This window comes from Macaca nemestrina, chromosome 15 (assembly GCF_043159975.1).
Source record: "Macaca nemestrina isolate mMacNem1 chromosome 15, mMacNem.hap1, whole genome shotgun sequence".
Taxonomy (NCBI): Eukaryota; Metazoa; Chordata; class Mammalia; order Primates; family Cercopithecidae; genus Macaca; species Macaca nemestrina.
Window position 1 is genome coordinate 105938109 of NC_092139.1, and position 21317 is coordinate 105959425.

At 51.3% G+C, this 21317-nt stretch overlaps 1 protein-coding gene across 4 annotated transcripts in view; it reads right to left on the reverse strand.

Moving 5' to 3' along the window:
- Positions 1-15016, reverse strand: part of LOC105464453 (transmembrane protein 184B) — a 55738-nt gene extending 40722 nt beyond the window's left edge. For 3 of the 4 annotated variants that reach the window (XM_011712392.2, XM_011712394.2, XM_011712390.3), the window contains exon 1: positions 14874-15016. Coding sequence is in view for 1 of the 4 variants with exons in the window: in XM_011712389.2 (XP_011710691.2) it covers positions 14491-14558 (68 nt within the window). In the remaining 3 variants the exon portion in view is untranslated. Of the gene's footprint in view, positions 1-14490; positions 14656-14873 lie in introns of those variants that run through there. The other variant, XM_011712389.2, reaches the window with a different exon arrangement.
- Positions 15017-21317: the final 6301 nt, after the last annotated feature.

Below are 21317 nucleotides of genomic sequence, written 5' to 3' on the forward strand. Positions count from 1 at the left end.
CCTGCCTTGGAGTTTATTTCAGGAGCATCGCACCATCTCACCCAGATTCTATCGTCAGAGTCACTTTAACTCATGTTTGAGGGACACCTTACTGCTGCTATCCCCTCCGCCCATGGATTTTATTATGCGCTGTGTGGTGGGCTGCAGAATAATCCCCCAAAGATGCTGACATCCTAACCCCCAGAGCCTGTGAACATGCTACCTTACATGGCAAAAGGGACTTTGCAGAAGTGACTGAGTTAAGGGTCCTGAAATAAGAGATTATCCTGAATAATCTGGGTGGGCCCATGTCATCACAAGGGTCCTCGTAGGAGGAACACAGGAGACAGCGAGCGAGAAGAGGGCAGTGTGACACAGGAAGCAGAGAGAAAAGAGTGGAGGCTGCTACGCTGCTGCCCTTGCAGATGGCAGAAGGGACCACAAGCCACAGATGCAGGTGGCTTCTAGGAGCTGGAAAAGGCAGGGAAATAATTCTCCCCCAGAGCCTCCAGAAGGAGCACAGCCCTGCCAACACCTCGATTTTAGCCCAGTGAAACACATTCTGGACCTCTGACCTCTAAAACTGTAAGATAATTAATGTGTGTGTATGTGCGTTTTATTGGTTTTTCTTATTGTAAGTAATCTGTAATCTGTGTTTGTTTTGTTTCGTTTTTGAGAGGGAGTCTCACTCTGTGGCCCAGGCTGGAGTGCAGTGATGCAATCTCGGCTCACTGCAACCTCCGCCTCCCAGGTTTAAGCGCTTCTCCCGCCTCAGCCTCCAGAGTAGCTGGGGTTACAGGTGCCTGCCACTACGCCTAATTTTTTTTCTTTGTTTTTTAGACAGAGTCTCACTCTGTCACCCAGGCTGGAGTGCAGTGGCACGATCCTGGCTCACTGCAACCTCCACCTCCCAGGTTCAAGCGATTCTCCTGCCTGAGCCTCCCGAGTAACTGGGACTACAGGCGTGTGCCACCACGCCCCGCTAATTTTTGTATTCTTAGTAGAGACAGGGTTTCACCATATTGGTCAGGCTGATCTTGAACTCTTGACCTCGTGATCCGCCCACCTCAGCCTCCCAAAGTGCTGGGATTACAGGCGTGAGCCACCATACCCGGCCAAACACCTGGCTAATTTTTTATATTTTTGGTAGAGACAGGGTTTCATTATGTTGGCCAGGCTGGTCTCGAACTCCTGACCTCAAGTGATCCACCCACCTCAGCCTCCCAAAATGCTGGGATTACAGATGTGAGCCACCACACACAGCCTAATTTGTGTTTTAAGTTACTATGTTTCTGGTAATTTGTTGCAGCAGCAAGCAGCTTGCAGACGCAAAACAGAGGTTTGAAAGGCTGAAGTCATTTGCCCACAATCACCTGACAAATGGTTCTTCCGACTGCGCTGCCATGCTATGAAATCCGCAGAACTCTAGAGCCAGACCACCTAGACCTGATCTTCAGCTCTGCCACTGGCTAGCTTTGTGTCCATGGGCAAGTTACACAACCTCTCCTTGCCTCAGCTTCCTCATCTATAAAATGGGGATGCAGCCATACCTGCCTCTGAGAGCGCGGGACGGAATAATGAGTGAATGCAGGCAGCACTGACAAGGTCTGGCACCATGTGGCGTCAGCTGCTATCGTCCTCCCACTTCCTCCTTCGGCCAGCCTGGCATTTTATGCTCCCAACAGTCTCTGGGACCCAGGTCCTGTCACTGGGTATTTGCTCTCTTTAAATCTTCTGAGGTCATATTTTTCATTCATTAGTTTCAGATCCAAATCCTTTAGAGCTGCAGCCACGAAGTGCTCACTCAGGCAGCTGCCACCCACGGACCAAGCTAAACTGGCAATGCGTTCACATATACATCCCTGGAATATTCATGCAGCCTAGGAGGGCCTTTGTTCTTATTTAAAATAGATGGAGAAACTTCCATCTTACCATAACTCGCTGGTTGGAGTCGGTCTTGAGTGCTGTTCATCTGAACTGACCACTCTGCTCCTACTCCAGCCGCCTGGGAATGACAACGGGACTGAGAGCCAGCCCTCCTGCCTTTGGGGGTTGCCTGGGCTCTGCTTCTGGGCGGCTGCCTTGTGGGGGGAAGGCTGATCCACATCAGAGCAGGTCAGCAACCCACAGTCTGGCCCTTCTCCAGAGGGGATTAGAGGGAAAGAGCGGCCACTGGCCTGGCAGTTCTGCCTGGTGAGCCTTTTGAAAAGGATCACATGCCCTCACAAGGGGTCAGGGGTCCACAGCTCTCCTTCCGTCTCCCCTTCAATCAACACAAACAAGCTGAGGCCACTCTAGCAGTTCCACATTTCTCCCCCTTCTCCTGGGGCCAAGTTCCCAGGAATCTCTCAACCAGGAAAGAAAAATCATCCAATCATGTACGCATCTGTCACTTGGGTGGGGGTGCAGAAATAAAGGGGAACAACAAAGAAATCCAAAGTCCCTCGGCAAGGGCTTACTCAATTCAGCCTTGTAATTAGGTCCTTTTCTTTAGTACATACCAGTCCTAATTTTGATGATCTCAGTTTTCTCTCAAATTGAGAACAACAGACCAACGCTCAGCCTCTTTAGCTAGACTTTTGAGCCCCTCTACATGTGACCACCTTCCCAGCCAGCTGAAATCCCACTGGGCACTGAGCAGATGGGTCCCCTGCAGATTCAGCATCCTGAGCCCCAACAGTCCTACCACCCCATGGGAGCAGGCTAAGCCAGGACCCCTGCACCTGCTCTGTCCCTGTAAGCAAGAAGCCCGGCTCCAGTCAGGACACCCTGGATTTCTCATCCCAACCTGAATTTCATTCATGCAAATACATACAGAGTCAGGTAAGCCTTCAACCCACCCTGGGTGTATACCCAGCAATGAGTGCACATGCCCCCAAAGACAAGAATGAATTTCACCGAACAGGCTGGACGTAACCCAATGCCTGTCCGCAGGAGAACGAATAAATAGTGGTATATTTGGTGAACTCCTACACAGCAGAGAAAAAACCAAAGGGTCACTACAGGCAACCTGGATGATCTGACAGTGCTGAGGGAAGGCAGCCAGACACCGAGGAGTCCGTTCTGTACACTCCGTGTGTGGGAGGCCCAAACAGGCAGCGGCACCACGCAAAAGTGCCGAGGTGTGAGTGGTGACTACCGAGGGAGGGCGGGTGGCCAGGAGGGGGCCCCAGGGAGCTTCCTCGGGTGCAGGAACCATTGTGTGGCTTGATCTGGGCAGTTTACACAGGTATTTACAGATGTGAAAATCCATCAAGCTGTACATCCAAGATTTGTATACTTTACTATAGTCAGTTAAACCTCCGCTAAAAAGTTTTAAAACATACAGAAATACCTTTGAGCACCTTTTATGTGCTAAGTCCAAAGGGTATCTCAAAGACTCTGATCCTTTAAGAGCTTACAGTCTAGAGGGGAAGAAAAATACATGCAAATAACAACACAAAGTTGTCCATGGCCAGTGGGACAGGTAATAGGAATAGGTTAAGGGTATTGGTATTACTTGTGATTTGGGGCAGGTGGCAGAATAAATTGATTAAATACAGGAGTTACAGGCACACCTTTACCTGTGTCCAGATTCCACTGCTGGAGGTATGACCTAGACAAAGTATTTGCTCTGCTTCCTGATCTGTAAGACGGAATCAGAGTTGCCATGTGTCAAGGGTTCTCCTTGTCAAGGGTTCTTCCTTGTCAGGATGCAAGGAAGGAATTGCACACAGCACACAGCCCAGGGCCTTGGCCTCAAGACACGTGACTATTGCATTCCTGCTTCGAGACTGGGCCTGCCTGGCGCCAGGCACTGGGGTACATTCACAGATGTCAAACAGGCCCTGACCCCCAAACTTCCAATCCCACCACGAAGAGGGTGGCTACACATTCACTCACTCAGCATACATCTAGCAAATCAGGGCCTATGAGCATTACAAGACTTTGCCCAAAAGGAACCCAGAGCCCAGTGAGGAATCAGATACCTAAGACACAATGTAAAAATGCCCAAGTGCCAGCAGAGAGAAACAGACACAGAAGCCAGGGAGGTCAGAGGGCAGTACAGAGGTGGAAACTAAGCTGGCCCTTGAAAGTCACACAGGAACTGCGCACGTGGAAACTGCTTTGGAGGGAAAGGCAGCCAGAGGAAACTGCGTGAGGAAAGGCACAGCGGCAGGGAGATAAGGGGGCAGACAGAGGAAAGGGTGACAGGCCAAGTACAGCTCAAGAAGAGGCCCAGTAAAGGGGGGCCGGGACATCTAAGACTGAGTTAAACTGTATTTTGCTGTCAGTGGGGAAGTCCCCAAAGGTTTCAGAAATCATCATGTGAGCCGATCAGAGCAAGGGTTGAAAACGAGGCCGGGCGCGGTAGCTCACGCCTGTAATCCCAGCACTTCGGGAGGCCGAGGTGGGTAGATCACAAGATCAGATCAAGACCATCATGGCTAACAAGGTGAAATCTCTTCTCTACTAACAATATAAAAAATTAGCCAGGCGTGGCAGCGTGCGCCAGTAGTCCCAGCTGCTAGGGAGGCTGAGGCAGGAGAACGGCGTGAACCCGGGAGGTGGAGCTTGCAGTGAGCCGAGATCACACCACTGCACTCCAGCCTGGGCAACAGAGCAAGACTCCATTAAAAAAAAAAAAAAAGAAAGAAAATGACAAAGTCAGCCAACGGCAGTGTGTCCAAGGGGCCCAGAGAGTGGCTCCGTCTCTCCAAGGCTGGGACTGGGGGTCGTATTCACCAAGCAACACCTAAGCCCTAACACTCAGCCCCTTTGTGAGAAGCAAGCATATATTTTTTGATTTGTGGTCTGGGGCCTGAGTGAGGCTCCTGTCCTTGAGAAGTAGTCAGAGCCTTGACCTTCCTACGCTGGGCAGGAGGCAAGGTTACAGTCCTTATGTTTTTATTTATTTTATTTTGAGACAGAGTCTCGCTCTGTAGCCCAGGCTGGAGTACAATGGCATAATCTTGGCTCACTGTAAACTCGGCCTCTGGAGTTCACCTGATTCTCCTGCCTCAGCCTCTGGAGCAGCTGGGATTACAGGTGTGTACCACCATGTCTGGCTAATTTGTGTATTTTTAGTGGAGATGGGGCTTCATCATGTTGGCCAGGCTCATCTTGAACCCCTGACCTCAAGGGATCCTCCAACATCGGCCTCCCAAAGTGCTGGGATTACAGGTGTGAGCCACCACACCTGGCCTATTTTAATTTCTTGGAAAGGCCTACATTCACCTGCTTCAGCAATCAAAAGGTACATGGGATCTCCAGCAAATAAGCAACCTCCTGGCACCAGCCGCCCCTCCAGAGGCATCACAATCACTGACTTCCTGTGTCTGCCCAGAGACCCCCTGGGCATAGACAAGTAAAGACACTTTTGATTCCCTTCCCTTTTACACTGATGGCAGCTCCAAGACACACCGCCCAGACCTGCTTCTTCCCTCGGCAATCCACCTTGGTGATCCATCTGGCACAGTGCGTGGAGCCTCCATCTTATTCATCATGGCCACACGGTATCCCAAGTTTGGACGGGCCACAGTTTGTTCATGGCTCCCCGCAAATGAACATTTAAGCTGCCGCCAATCTTTTGCTATTACAAATAAGGCAACAATGACTAATCTTGCAAATAAATCATTTTGCATATGTGTTAATGCATCTGTAAGATAAATTCTGAGAGGTAGAGCTGCTGGTGAAAGTGTCGAAACATCTGTAATTTTGGAAAACATTGCCAGAGAGGCACAGTACATTTAAATTGTTCATCCAAGAAATGAGCCTCAATGTTGGGGGAAATATAGACAATATGTAGGTTTCTGTTTGTTTTTTGAGATGGAGTCTGGCTCTGTCTCCCAGGCTGAAGTGCAGTGATGCAATCTCAGCTCACTGCAACCTTTGCCTCCCAAGTTCAAGCGATTCTTCTGCCTCAGCCTCCCAAGTAGCTGGGATTACAGGCGCATGTCCCCACACTGGGCTAATTTTTGTATTTTTAGTAGAGACGAGGTTTCACCATGTTGGCCAGGCTAGTCTCGAACTCCTGACCTCAAGTTACCTGCCCACCTCGGCCTCCCAAAGTGCTGGGATTACAGGCGTGAGCCACCGTGACCAGCCAATACATAGTTTAAAGTTGTCCATGTGAAGAAACGGTAGAGAAAGGCTGTTTTCAACAAATGGAGCTCTGGGTAGAGAGACGGTGCTGAACCCACACCAGCCCCAACTCACTTGGTGCTCTGGTCCACATGCTTGCACTTCCCAGCTGTCAGTAAAAGGCTAGGCCCACTTGGTCCCTTGATCCTTCTCAGGGCTCTGATGTCCTGGTCCCAGGGCAGGTGGAAGTGTGAACGGTGACCTGAGCCACTATGACAAGCAGCCATAATTGACTTCCCCAGGTGCCCTACCAGAGGAGGAACAGGCAGGCCAGGCGGAAGGGGGTGGGGGTGCAGAGCCGAAGAGGGCCAAGTGCTTCCAGTCTAACCATTCCAAATGAGTGGTGAGCACTTCCTGCCACATCCCCTGCACAAGCTGCTGGGGACACCACAGCCATGCAAGACCCCACTCCCATTCCATGACATTCACTTGACTGGCTCTGCTCCTGGGTCCATCACAGATCTGTTACATAACTCTTATGCCCAACAGCCATCGCCACCTAAGCATCAAGCCAGGCAGTCGAGGAGATGGAGGCGGGTCTCTGGAAGGCACACTGAGTGTCAAGTGAGGACAGCCGAGTCTATACAGAAGCAAGGCAGGCCTTTCTCCCACTTCCACAAATCTGGCCCAACTACTGCAAACTGGGAATAGAAGGAAAGGTCTTCTGCCTCCAGCCAAGCAGGGGATACCTCTTAGCAAACCAAAGGCAGTGTCTGAAAGAACCCTTGTCAACTCATCTCCCAGCCCAAGCCCTGCTCCCACTGACTGAAACAGCCAGGCACTCTAGTAAATCAAATCATGCTTACATGCTCTGAGGTTACTGTCATTAAAATTCTTCTAACCAACGCATCCCACATCCACCTTTCTTCTCAAAGCAAATATGTATTGTTTTGGAAAATCTACATTTTCCCACATCCTATTTATTTAAACTCCATTGATAAATTTGTGTATACATGCACTTCCTCCTCCTGGAGGTGAGGCTAGGACCCTACATGTTCTGGGAAGGGGTCACGAGACCTCTGCTCCTTGAGTTACCTGCCTGTCTCATTCCTCTGTGTGTGCTCAAGGTGGTCCCACTCCCTGCAAAGCCCTCCTGCACTTCACCTGCCAACCTCCACTGTCCATTGAGCCTCAGTCCAACTGCCCTTGCTCCAGAGAGCACTGGCTCCTCAGCTCACCCCCATGCAGAGCCAACTGCTGCCTCCGGGAAACCCCATGGTTTTAACCTGAAGTTTTATTCATGTGCTTTCCGGGTCTAAGCAGCAATCCAATACACTGGGCTTCCCAGTGGGGCTGCAAGCTCCCCAAGGGCGGGTCTGTGTTGGGGGCAGCTACTCAGCAGGAAGGGCCCAGGACTCAAAACCAGAAAGCACCTGGGGGGGTGCTTCCTCCCCTAGGATCTTAGACAATTCACCCCTCTGAGCCTCAGTCTCTCCATCTATAAAATAGGTGCAATAATTTCAAGGTTTCAGGGCAGTTAAAAGGATTACATAAAACCATATATTTGAAATATAATTTGCAAAGCCCCACAAATTCCAATGAGAATAATATGATTAGCACGTTAATATTAACTAATGTCCTCACACATACCCTTCACCAATATCTATCATTGTGCCTCGTAGGCACCCAAACTGATTGCTGATGGGATCCCAGATTCACTGCTCATTCTGGATGAAACAAAAACCACAGGTACTAGAGATGGAGACCAGGAGGCTCTGCCAGTAGCTACAGCGGGGCCATGGGGTTAGTTATTTTCTCTCAGAGCTTTTCGGTAAATGATGACCCAAAGGGCTTTGGGGAACAGCCCTGCTGAGTGGAGTGGAGGTTCTCAGTCACTTGCCAGCAGGACTGGGCCCCTGGGTGCAGGCAGTCCACAGGGGTTAGAGCAGGAGATAAATAAAGGTACCAAGCTCCACACACGTCCCTTGGAGTAGGGGGGCTAACTGATCTGAAAATCCCTTTGAAGGTAACAGAGGCAGTAACTTCCGGAGGTCTCACTGCACCCCCTCTGTTGGGGAGGGGGACCATCTGGGACTGCCCGTGACCACAAGTAAGGGGCCTCCGGATCCTGGCTTCCCAGCGTGGAGGCTGGAGTCTTCAGGAGATCACCAAACATTTTAGGTTGGGAAAGAAGCAACAGGCACACATGCTTCCGTTTCTCCTTCCATCTTCACGATCGTGTGACCTGCCCTACCTCCAAACCACAACCTTGGGAGCTAAAGGCATTCTAACTGAGGACTTCATCAGAGCCTGTGAGGTGAGGAGACAGGGTACGAATAGTGCCCCTGGCCTTAGGAGGAGTGAAGCTCAAAGAGGGCAAGTGGCTTGCCCAAGGTCACAGCTAGGTTTCCTGACTCGATTCAGTGCCCTGTTCACCACTCCTGCAATGGTGCCATCCAGCTAAAAAAGGTTGAAGACCTCATCTTTCCTGCAGAAAATCTGAAACAAAGCACGAGGGCTGTTTTAGAACTTCTCTGATTCTTTTCTATCTATAGCTACCTTTCAAATGCTATGGGTAAATATTTATAACTCAGTGTTAAGCAAACAATGAGATAACGCATGTTTATGCCTAGAAAGAACATCTGCCCAGCCGGGTTCGGTGGCTCACGCCTGTAATCCCAGCACTTTGGGAGGCCAAGATGAGCGGATCACGAGGTCAGGAGATGGAGACCATCCTGGCTAACACGGTGAAACCCCGTCTCTACTAAAAAATACAAAAAAAACTAGCCAGGCGTGGTGGCGGGCGCCTGTAGTCCCAGCTACTCGGGAGGCTGAGGCAGGAGAATGGTGTGAACCTGGGAAGCGGAGCTTGCAGTGAGGTGAGATCCAGCCACTGCACTCCAGCCTGGGCGACAGAGAGAGACTCCGTCTCAAAAAAAAAAAAAAAAAAGAACATCTGCCCAAACTTGAACCATGATTACTTCTTGATTTGGAAATTTGGGGTAATTTTTATTCTTATCCCCAATCTTTTCTGTGTTTCAAGTTTACTATAATCAACAAGTACTACTTCTAATCTCAGAGAAGCCTATTGTTTTTCAAAGGTACAACACAGAATAATGTGGCAAACTTTTCACCAAATATTCACTTAGTGGGATGTGACTTTGTAACACATGGTTGAGCTGGAAGTGACGCACATTCAGCACAAAGACTTTCTGGGTGGATCATCCCCCTGTGGTTTCCACCCCAGAGAAGGAAAAGGAGGTGTCCACCAAGCTTCCTGTCTCCCATCACAGGCCTAAGATCTCCCACACCAGCCAGCCAGACTCAAGGCTGTTTAGTGAGCACCGCTGGCACCTGGAATAAACAATCCTGTTCTAATCACCCCTAATATCTGTCTTTTTTTTCTTTTTTCTTTTTAGATGGAATCTCGCTCTGTCACCCAGGCTGAAGTGCAATGGCATAGTCTCAGCTCACTGCAACCTCCGCCTCCCAGATTCAAGCAATTCTTCTGTCTCAGCCTCCCAAGTAGCTGGGACTGTAGGCATGTGCCACCACACCTGACTGATTTTGTATTTTTAGCAGAGATGGGGTTTCACCATGTTGGCCAGGCTGGTCTCCAATTCCTGAGCTCAAGTGATCCGCCCACCTCAGCCTCCCAAAGTGCTGGGATTACAGGCGTGAGCCACCACACCCAGCCATATCCATCATTTTTCAAGAATAATTATAGCTTTATCCTGAGTGGCAGTGCCACGAACCCATCCAACCATTCATTTGTTTAATCAAAAACTACTTCATACCTCCTCTACGCATTTCGCCAGACACTGAGCCATGATTAACCTAAGACTGGAAAAGTTACCAACCAGAAGCCACGCACCATCCTTCTACGCCGTACCCGGGCATAGGGCTTCAGCCACGCTAAAACAGCAGCAAACAGACACGTGAACAAATGCTATCTGAGTGTCCGGCCTAATTCCAGTTCTCGGCTGCCTCTGCATTTAGATTTATCCTCTCCAGTCCTGAGGACAAGCAGTTTGGGAATGAGTGCCTGGTAAGAATGCTGGCGAAGGCCGGGCACGGTGGTTCACGCCTGTAATCCCATTACTTTGGGAGGCCAAGGTAGGTGGATCACAAGGTCAGGAGTTCGAGACCAGCTTGGCTAACATGGTGAAACCCCATCTCCACTAAAAATACAAAAATTAGCCAGGCGTGATGGTGGGTGCCTGCAATCCCCGCTACTTGGGAGGCTGAGGCACGAGAATTGCCCAGAAGGCGGAGGTTGCAGTGAGCCAAGATCTCGCCATTGCACTCCAGCCTGGGAGACAGAGGGAGACCCTGCCTGAAAAAAAAAAAAAAAGAATTCTGGTGGACTTAGACGCATTGTTAGTACCTGCACCACGTGCTTTTCCACAGAGGTGGAGGCAATGGGGAGGGAATAAGAAATCTACAAACTGGGTGACCCTTTAATTCATCTCTCCGTGGCCCCCTCCCACTCTACTTCTTCCTGTTTCTCTCCTCTCTGAGGCTGAGAAGATCACATTCAGCAAACATTTATTTCAGGTCTACTAGGTGCTGAGTCTCAGTGTCAAACAACTTCATAGACGTGAACTCAGATCTCTGCTTTGCATGCACTCTTCTTTCTGCCTGGAACCCACTTCTTCCTCCACCTTAACACACATCACATCACCTCACCAGACAAGTGCCCACCCAGGTGACAATGGCCTAATGTTCCCTCAGAGCCCCCAGGACAATCATAATGGCTTGTGTGTCTGATTTCTCTCTACCCAGCTGCACTTGGCTCCTAAGGAAGGCTCCCCACAGCCTGGCACACAGACCTGCGATGCCTCCTTCTCAAATAAATGAATGGGCCTATAAGGTCATAATAAAAGCATGTCCTGCGTGCCAGGTACACATGAGCTCCATGCAGACACTGGTCATGCCAGCCACATGACGGCCACACTGTTATTACTCCCATCTTACAGATGAAGGAAAGTGTACCATTTGTCCCCTATTTTGAAACCTGGTAAGCATCTTGCCCAAGGCCACAAGGCTAACAACCACAGATTTAAACTGCATCTCCCAATTCTCTCTCCAGGTCACCAGGACTGCTCAGCGCATTACCTCCCTCTCTCCCTCCTCCTCTCATGCTCCTAGGGACCATTTCTTTTCTTTTTTTTAAAAGACAGAGTCTCGCTCTGTCACCCACCAGGCTGGAGTGTAGTGGTGCCATCTTAGCTCACTGCAACCTCCGCCTCCCAGGTTCAAGTGATTCTCCTGCCTTAACCTCCCAAATAGCTGGGACTATAGGCGTGTGCCACCATGCCTGACTAATTGTTTTAGTAAAGACAGGGTTTCACTGTGTTGGCCAGGCTGGTTCTCAAAATCCTGACCTCAGGCAATCCGCCCACCTTGGCCTCCCAAAGTGCTGGGATTACAGGTGTGAGCCACCACACCCAGCCTAAGACTCTGTCTTAAAAAAAAAAAAAAAAAAAAGTTCCAGCTGACCAAGCATGGTGGTTCACACCTATAATCTCAGCACTTTAGAAGGCCAAGGTGGGAGGATCTCCTGGGCCCAGGAGGTAGAAGCTGCAGCAAGCTACGATAGCACCACTGCACTCCAACCTGGGCAACACAGAGAGGCTCCATCTCAAACAAAAAAAGTTCCAGCTCAAAGGAGCCAGATCCCAGCAGGCAAGAGGTCAGCAGTAGGGCAGACACCATTACAACAGTGGGCTCCAGAGCCTGCCCTGGGCCACACAGGGTCTTCAAGACCAGAAGCTGCTAGAAGACAAGAGAAAGGCATCAGGGTCTAACAGTGATGCCAGGGGCTGTAGGAAAGCCAACGGGACAGACGCCTGGTCTTCCAGAAGTTCTCTGCAGGAATGAAGGAGGGATGAGAAGAGATGGTAATACCGCCCCGTAACACGTGGCTGAGCATGTCACAACCTTCCAGAAACTTTCAAGGCCTCCCTGTTGACTACATCAGGATCGAGTTCAAACTCCTTGGCGGGGCCTCCAAAGAGTCTGTGTCTTCAGGACACAGACCCAACACAGCCACAAGTAGTTCAATCCTCCGCGTCTGAGAGGTGAGGCAGCTCAGACCTCCACATCTGCCCGGAGTTCCCTCTAACTGGAATGTCCTCCTTCTCCTTCACAGGTCGAGCACCCCTCATCCTTCAGGGCCAAGACGACTTCCAGCACCCCAGGGTTACAGGGGAGGAGCATGGGCTCTGAGGTCAGACCTACTCATTCAAAACTCAGCTGTTCTACCCTCTGCTGCCTCCCCTACAAAATGCAGACGGTGACGGCCCCCATCTCATTGGGTGGTAGGAAAATTAAATACAGTAATTCATGAAAGCGCTTTGAACTGTGCCTGGCACACAGTAAGTGCTCAATAAACGGACTGTTGTTCCTATTGTCCTCTGGGCCCCTTTAGGGCCCTCTGTTTCCACCACAAGTAGGGCACTGTCTTGCACATATTTGTTACACATCGGGCTCCCTCTGCCAACCACCTTTTAGAGGGCTGCTCCCAGCACAGTGCAGGGCAGCATGATCCTCCGTGAGTGCTTACTCCCTGGGGCTGCAGCGCCTGGGGCAGACCCCACACAGAGCTCTCCCAGGGGCCCAGCTATTGGCCTCCCAGAACTCCCACACCAAATCCGCAGTCTACAGGCCCAGAGCTGTGACTCGGTTTCAAAACAATAAAAGGCTGTACCCTGCCTTGCCGGGGCTGTTTCCACTCCAGGGAATTTACAGAGAGAAATGAGCACAGCAGGGACTGGAAATAGCACTGAGCCCTTCTCGGGGTGAGAGACTGGGCAGGCCAGCCAGAGACCAGGAGCAAAACCTCTAAGACAGAGAGGGAGAAAACGACCTCCGGACAGAAGCCCCAGCTCACAGAACTCGGCCAACAGGAATGAACTAGGACAAGTGGCTCACTCACCCTTCTGCCTCGAAGCTCTTCTTTCCACTTGGTTGGAGAAATTCAGAAGGGGCTCCTTGCATAACCCACCACCACCGTGGGTGCAACAAATAAGACATCCAGAATCCACTGCACGAAGGCTTTTGGGGTAATTCACAGCGCCTTCTCCACCCACACTAGCTACTGGAGCCTTGTATCTGGACTGGGGTCACTAAATCAGTGTCCATCTTCCCAGCAGACTGGGAGCCCCTAGAAGGCAGGCACCAGGTCCCACTGACCATCACACCGCTATGCCCCAGCACAGTGCCTGGCACATAGATGCTCAGTAAGTTGCAAGATAAGATCTGGCAGCAAGAGAGAGTTCCTGGTTCAAGGATGATTCCATCCAGGCTTGCCACGGATCATGGAGAAGAGCGTCATGAATTCCCTCTGGGCCTCAGTTTACCACATCCACAAATAGGGACAACAACCGTTCCTTACTCACACAGCTGCTGTGCAAATTAACACAGGAAAATATACGTGGAAAGCACAAAAGCCTCAGATGAACGCCAGTCATCCTTCAGGCTTCAGCACAACCGTCTGTCTCCTTATGAGAGAGTCTCCTGTGGCCACGATCCTCCTTCCTGGGCACTAAACCTGCCCCTGTACTCCTTCTACTCCTTTGTTTGGTATTTTTCACATCACTGTGATCACCTGTTTCCAAGTCTGATTCCCCCACGCTTGAGAGCTCCTTGATAGCTTGGGCATCAATTCCAGGTGCGCCCACATACCTGGCTGCTGGGGCCCTCTCACCCCAGCGTCCCAGGTCCCAACTCTGATACGCACAGCACCCTAGACAAGGTTCCGAGGTGCAGAGCCTAGGGACCCTACCAAGGAAGCTGAATAGGGAGATGCAAAGGACACTGTAGGCATAACGTGTCAACGAAGTCACACCTCTGAGACCTGCGCTGCCTCTGCAGGTGCAGGTGAGTTTGTTTGCCTGGCTGACTCTGCAGCGCAGGGCCTCCAGGGCACAGATTGCTGCTTCTTTCCTTACAAAAGCACCAGCAGTCAGATAAATAATACATGGCCTTCACCTCACCACAGGTATCAGGCATGCAAACACCTGCTTTGCCCCAAAATGCCCTGGAAGGGAGGGAGGAGTAAAATATCTGGCCTTATACAACACCCCCAGAGGGGATATGTATTGGGAATCCATGCCCAACCCCCAGCCTAACTGCCTTGCTTTGGCCTGGAGCCACCCAGCACTGAAGGTAAGTGGATCCAAGCGAGGTACCAAGGGTGTGCCCGGGAAGGAAATGTACAATCCACGGGAAGGATACAGACACCCAAAACCAGTCTTTGGTTGGTCCCAGTTGGAGGCAAACATCTTTCGAGCCCCAGGTCCCAGTAGATCGCCTTCCAAACCTGAGGATCTGTGTGCCGGGCGTGTACACCCTCCACTCACGACGCAGCCCCGAAGGCCCCCCGCCGACCACCCTCCCAGGTCACTGCCACCCGCACAGGTCACGGACGCCTCCCCCACTCACTCGGCCGTGCCAGGCGCCAGCACACCCACCCAGGAGCACACAATCCCTCTTGCAAAGCGCCTGTCCATCCGCCTCCCTCTCCCGGGGCCACCCCCCGGGCAGGTCCGATTACACTCCAGGCGCTGCCCCCGCCACGTTGGCGTGGAAAGGGAGCGGGCACACCCACGGGCGACCTTGCGGGGAGGAGGGGAGGCACGGGTTGGGAGACAGATGCCCCCTCCCTCCGCGGCCGCGCCGGCCTCCTTAGTGCCCTCCCCGCCCGGGCGCCGGCGGCCGAAGCCGGGCGTCCCTCGCGCGGGCCTCTCCGAAACAAGCAGCCCCCCGCGCTTGGGAGTCGCAGTTCCCCCTTGGGGCTCCCGGGCGAGACCGGCCAGACAGGATACCTCAGGAGCCCATGGCGGTGGCGGCGTGTGCGGACGACGCGCGGCGGCCGGGCTCTGCGAGCGGGGCGGGCGGTAGGCGCCCCAGCCCTGGACTCTCCGCCACCGCCGGCGCGTCCCGGGCCCAGTGGTGTGCTGCCGCGGCGCGCATGCGCACTGGGCTCGCCGCCGGGGAGGGCGGGGCGGCGAACGCGGCTGAGATCACTGCCTAGGCCTTAAAGGGGCCGCGCCCCGAACCCCAGCCGGCCGCCCCGCGGGTTGGGGCGCGACCCGCATCCTCCTGCCACTCACAAAACCAACTACGACTGGCCCCCAACCTCGAGAACTTTCTGGGCTGCGATCTCTGTCCCTGACCCTCGCTGGTGCTTCACTTCTCTTAACCCTAATTTCCTCCATTTGAGCCTGTTTTGAAGATGAAACGAAATACAATGGCTATTTGTTGAGTGAAGGATGCGTGTGGAATTGTGGAATGAACGTGGACTGAGTGTTGTGTGCAATTAGGCCAGATGAAATTGCAAAGCACTGAAAGAGGCTTTTTCTTCCCACCCCACTTAGCAGCTATTCTTTCTTGCCCCATCTGGCTCTAGGCTGCCGAACTAGCAAAAGTCTTCAGACAGGGTTCAAGCCGCCTAGCCCATTTCCGTTTACTAGGTCCAGACATCACCTAGGTTAATTGAACCAGATAAAATGCAATTATGTTCTGGCATTGATGTGCTCAAGATCCCCAAATGTATTTGTGTCTCCAGACTCCTCCCCTGAACTGTCTGCTCAACACTTCTTTCTTGGAGGTCCAGCAGGCATCTCAAAGTCAACGTGTCTGCAGCTGAGCCAACTGCACTTCCACACACACAACCCTGCTCCCTCTCAGCCTTGCCTTCATGAGCTGTTGACAATTCCATCCTTCCAGTCCCCAGGCCAGAACTCAGAGTCAGCTGTGAATGCCCCGCTTTTGCTGGCTCTACCTGCAAAATAGATCTAGACTCTGACGTCTGCCACTCCACCTCCAGTGCTACCACCCTGGTCCAGTATCTGCACAGGATTATTGCAAAGTTCTGCTAACCCATCTCCCTTGTTCCAACCCGGCCCTCTGATCCACCCTATCAATTCAGGGCTGAGGGAGATTCTTTTAAAATCTGCCAGGCACGGTGGCTCACGCCGGTAATCCCAGCACTTTGTGAGGTCGGGTGGATCATTTAAGTCCAGGAGTTAGAGACCAGCCTGGCCAACATGGTGAAACCTCATCTCTGCTAAAAATACAAAAATTAGCTGGGTGTAGTGGTGCATGCCTGTAGTCCCAGCTACTCGGGAGGTTGAGGCATGACAACTGCTTGAACCTGGGAGGTGGAGGCTGGGTTGTGGTGAGCCAAGATCATGCCACTGCACTCCAACCTGGGTGACAAAATGAGAATCTGTCTCAAAAAATGAAATAAAATGGCCGGGCGCGGTGGCTCAAGCCTGTAATCCCAGCACTTTGGGAGGCCGAGGCGGGCGGATCACAAGGTCAGGAGATCGAGACCACAGTGAAACCCCGTCTCTACTAAAAAAAAATACAAAAAATTAGCCGGGCGCGGTGGCGGGCGCCTGTAGTCCCAGCTACTCAGGAGGCTGAGGCAGGAGAATGGCGGGAACCCGGGAGGCGGAGCTTGCAGTGAGCCGACATCGCGCCACTGCACTCCAGCCGGGGCAACAGCGTGAGACTCCGTCTCAAAAAAAACAAACAAAAAAAAAGAAATAAAATCTAAGTCAAAACATGGCACTTTTTTGCTCAAAACGGTCCGTTGGCTCTCTATTTCGCTTTAAGTAAAAGCCTTACAAGTCCTTACAAATGCTTAATCTGACATTCTACTCTCCTGGGTATTCCTGACCTCATTCATCTCTTACCCTTTTCTTCCACACTGACCCCTTGCTGTTCCTAGAACAAGCTGAGCTCACTCAGCCCCAAGCCCCCTGCACTAGCTGTTCCCTCTGCTGTGATCGCTGTTTCCCCAGACACCAGAATGATTGCTCCATCACCTTCTTCAAGGGCTTGCTCAAATGTCCTCCATTCAGTGAGGCCTGCCCTGAGCACCCTAGTAAAACTACCAGACCCCTCGCATGCACTCTGTATTTCCCGTTACCATGCCCTACTTTCCCTGTCACTTCATTTCTATCATATTATATAGTTTGCCTATTTCCCTGTGTGTCTTCTTCTAGTAGAACATACGATTTTTGGTTTTTGTTTTTTTGTTTTTGTTTTTGAGACAGTCTCACTCTGTCACCCAGGCTGGAGTGCAGTAGCACAATCTCAGGTTACTGTAATCTCCGCCACTCAGGCTCAAGTGATCCTCCCACCTCAGCCTCCTGATTAGCTGGGATAATAGGCATGTGCCACCATACCCGGCTAATTTTTGTATTTTTTTGTAGAGATGGGTTTTCGCTATGTTGCCAGGGCTGATCTTGAACTCCTGGGCTCAAAGCAATCACCCGTCTCGACCACTCAAAGTGCTGAGATTATGGGTGTGAGCCACCGCTTGCCTGGCCAATAAATTCTGAGGACAAAGATTTTCATACTTTTTGGCTTTTTATTGTTGTTGTTTGAGATGGAGTCTCACTCTGTCACCTAGGCTGGAATGCAGTGGCTCAGTTTTGGCTCACTGCAGCCTCAACCTCCTGGGTTCAAGCGATTCTCTCGCCTGTGCCTCCCAAGTATCCGTTTTCTTTTTTTTTTTTTTTTTTTTTTTTTTTTGAGACGGAGTCTCGCTGTGTCTCCCAGGCTGGAGTGCAGTGGCGTGATCTCGGCTCACTGCAAGCTCCGCCTCCCGGGTTCACGCCATTCTCCCGCCTCAGCCTCCCAAGTAGCTGAGACTACAGGCGCCCGCCACCACGCCCGGCTAGTTTTTTTTTTTGTATTTTTAGTAGAGACGGGGTTTCACCATGTTAGCCAGGATAGTCTCGATCTCCTGACCTCGTGATCCACCCGCCTCGGCCTCCCAAAGTGCTGGGATTACAGGCTTGAGCCACCGCGCCCGGCCTCCATTTTCTTTTCTGATGTAATCCCAATACTTAGTACAGGGTCTGGCATAGAGAACATGCCCCAAAAAGTAGGTATAACATGACCAGAGATCCCGTAATAGCAAAATCCTATAGAACAATTCCTCCCCAGCCCCAGGTAGGACATGCCTGGGGCTGTCCTAACGAGAGCAAGGCTTATCAATTGCCTTGTAATGACTCGTTTATGACTTCCCAGCTCTCCCTCCCTACACACTAACCCCTTAGGGAGGAAGTCCTTGTGCCAATTACCCACCACATCTGCAAAGCTAGTACAGAACACTTAGAGACCAGACACTATCTACCTTACACTTCCCCTCCAGGGCTTTCACTTCAGGGTCTTGGTTTCTGCTTAGGGGCACTCTTGGGTCTCCACTTACACAGGCCCCAGGCTGGCGGGTGTGGGGGCAGAGGCAGGTGGTGGGTATTTTTAGGCTTGGTTGCCAGGAAGGGGCTCAAAGACAGAAAGTCACCTGGTCTGAGTGATATGGCAGGCCAGCAGGTGGTATTGGGGGCCCTAGTGGGTGCTCCCTGTGGGAGGAAAAAAGCCCTCTCAAGACCTTTATTCAGGATTTCCAAAATGAAGATAAACACCTCCCTTGCTATCTTCCTTCCCACCCCTCCTGCAGGCAACTACCCATCCTTTCTTTTAAGAGACAGGGTTTTGCTCTCTCACCCAGGCTGGGGTGCAGTGCTTTGATCATAGTTCACTGCAGCCTCAAACTCCTGGGCTCAAGTGATCCTCCACCTCGGCCTCCCAAGTAGCTAGGGCTACATGGGCATACCATCACACTCGGCTAATTTTCTATTTATTTATTTATTTATTTATTGACAGAGTCTTGCTCTGTTGCCCAGGCTGGAGTGCAGTGGTGCAATCTCGACTCACTGCAACCTCCCAGGTTCAAGCAATTCTCCTGCCTCAGCCTCCAGAGTAGCTGGGATTACAGGCACGCGCCACTACGACCAGCTAATTTTTTGGGGTTTTTGTTTGTTTGTTTGTTTGTTTTTTAGCAGAGTCGGAGTTTCACCATGTTGCCCAGGGTACTCTCGAACTCCTGGCTCAGGCAATCTGCCCGCCTCAGTCTCCCCAAGTGCTAGGATTACAGGTGTGAGCCACCGCGCCTGGCCTAATTTTTTGTTTTTAATGTTTTTATAACGACAGGGTCTTGAACTCCTGGCCTCAAGCAATCCTTATGCCTCTGCCTTCCAAAGTGTTGGGATTGCAGATGTGCTCAGCATGCCTGGACTATTCTTTCTAATCAGGCTCAAAGATTCCACTTAAATTTGTCCCCTTTCCCCTCCACTGCCCTGGTTCAGTCTGCCTTAACTTCTGGACAATTATAATGGTTTCCCAGCCCCCTAGAATCACCTTTCCCCCTGCCCACAGGTTAATGAAGAAAGAATACTTTTCTCAATGCCCAGCTCCACCCTTTTCAACGCAACTCAGCAAACAGCTACTCCTACTCTCCCTTCAAGGACCAAATCAGATATCACCTTTTTTTTTTTTTTTGAGATGTAGTCTCGCTCTGTCACCAGGCTGGAGTGCAGTGGCACGATCTTGGCTCACTGCAACCTCCACCTCCCAGATTCAAGCAATTTGCCTGCCCCAGCTTCCTGAATAGCTGGGACTACAGGCGCGCACCACCAGGCCCAGCTAATTTTTGTATTTTTAGTAGAGATGGGGTTTCACCATGTTGGCCAGGAAGGTCTCTATCTCTTGAACTCATGATCCGCCTGCCTTGGCCTCCCAAAGTGCTGAGATTACAGGCGTGAGCCACCGTGCCTGGCATGGTTCCTTCTTGATCCCACCTCCCTCTCTATCCTCCAAATTCTGTTTTAATTAGTTTCTCCCTAACAAAAAATTGGAAATAACCTGAAAGTCATTGAAGAATGGTTAAGTAAATTGTGTAGATACATGCCACGAATGGCATATTGTATAGATATTAATGTAGTCTCTCGACACATTACTAATCATTTCCTTATTGAGTGAAAAACGCAGTTACAAACTTATATGATAGCCTTTCTGAATGCTGTAAAAAAAAAAAAAAATGCTTAGGAGAAAGATTGGCTTTGGCTGGGCTGGGTGGCTCACGCCTGTAATCCCAACACTTTGGGAGGCCGAGGTGGGTGGATCACTTGAGGTCAGGAATTCGAGACCAGCCTGACCAACATGGTTAAACCCCCATCTCTATTAAAAATACAAAATTAGCTGGGCATGGTGGCACATGCCTGTAATCCCAGCTACTTGGGAGGCTGAAGCAGGAGAATCACTTGAACCTGGGAGGCAGAGGTTGCAGTGAGCTGAGATCACACCACTTCATTCAGGCCTGGGCAATAAGAGCGAAACTCTGTCTCAATAAAAAAAAGAAAAGAGGGCCGCGCGCGGTGGCTCAAGCCTGTAATCCCAGCACTTTGGGAGGCCGAGACAGGTGGATAACGAGGTCAGGAGATCGAGTCCAACCTGGCTAACACGGTGAAACCCCATCTCTACTAAAAAAATACAAAAACCTAGCCGGGCGAGGTGGTGGGCGCCTGTAGTCCCAGCTACTCGGGAGGCTGAGGCAGGAGAATGGCATGAACCCAGGAGGTGGAGCTTGCAGTGAGCTGAGATCCGGCCACTGCACTCCAGCCTGGGCGACAGAGCCTAAGATTCTGTCTCAAAAAAAAAAAAAAAAAGAAGGCCGGGCGCGGTGGCTCAAGCCTGTAATCCCAGCACTTTGGGAGGCCGAGATGGGCGGATCACGAGGTCAGGAGATCGAGACCATCCTGGCTAACACCGTGAAACCCCGTCTCTACTAAAAATACAAAAAACTAGCCGGGCAAGGTGGCGGGCGCCTGTAGTCCCAGCTACTCCGGAGGCTGAGGCAGGAGAATGGCGTAAACCCGGGAGGCGGAGCTTGCAGTGAGCTGAGATCCGGCCACTGCACTCCAGCCCGGGCTACAGAGCAAGACTCCGTCTCAAAAAAAAAAAAAAAAAAAAAGAAAGAAAGATTGGCTTTGTTCTTTCTCCACTCCCACTGTTTCACTTGACTGGTCTTAAAAAATAATAATAGAGGGCCGGGCGCGGTGGCTCAAGCCTGTAATCCCAGCACTTTGGGAGGCCGAGACGGGCGGATCACGAGGTCAGGAGATCGAGACCATCCTGGCTAACATGGTGAAACCCCGTCTCTACTAAAATATACAAAAAACTAGCCGGGCGAGGTGGCGGGCGCCTGTAGTCCCAGCTACTCGGGAGGCTGAGGCAGGAGAATGGCGTGAACCCGGGAGGCGGAGCTTGCAGTGAGCCGAGATCCGGCCACTGCACTCCAGCCTGGGCGGCAGAGCAAGACTCCGTCTCAAAAAAAAAAAAAAAAAAAAAAGATTGGAAGGAAATATAACAAAATGCCAATAGTAGATTGTTCTAAGTGGTAAGATTATGAA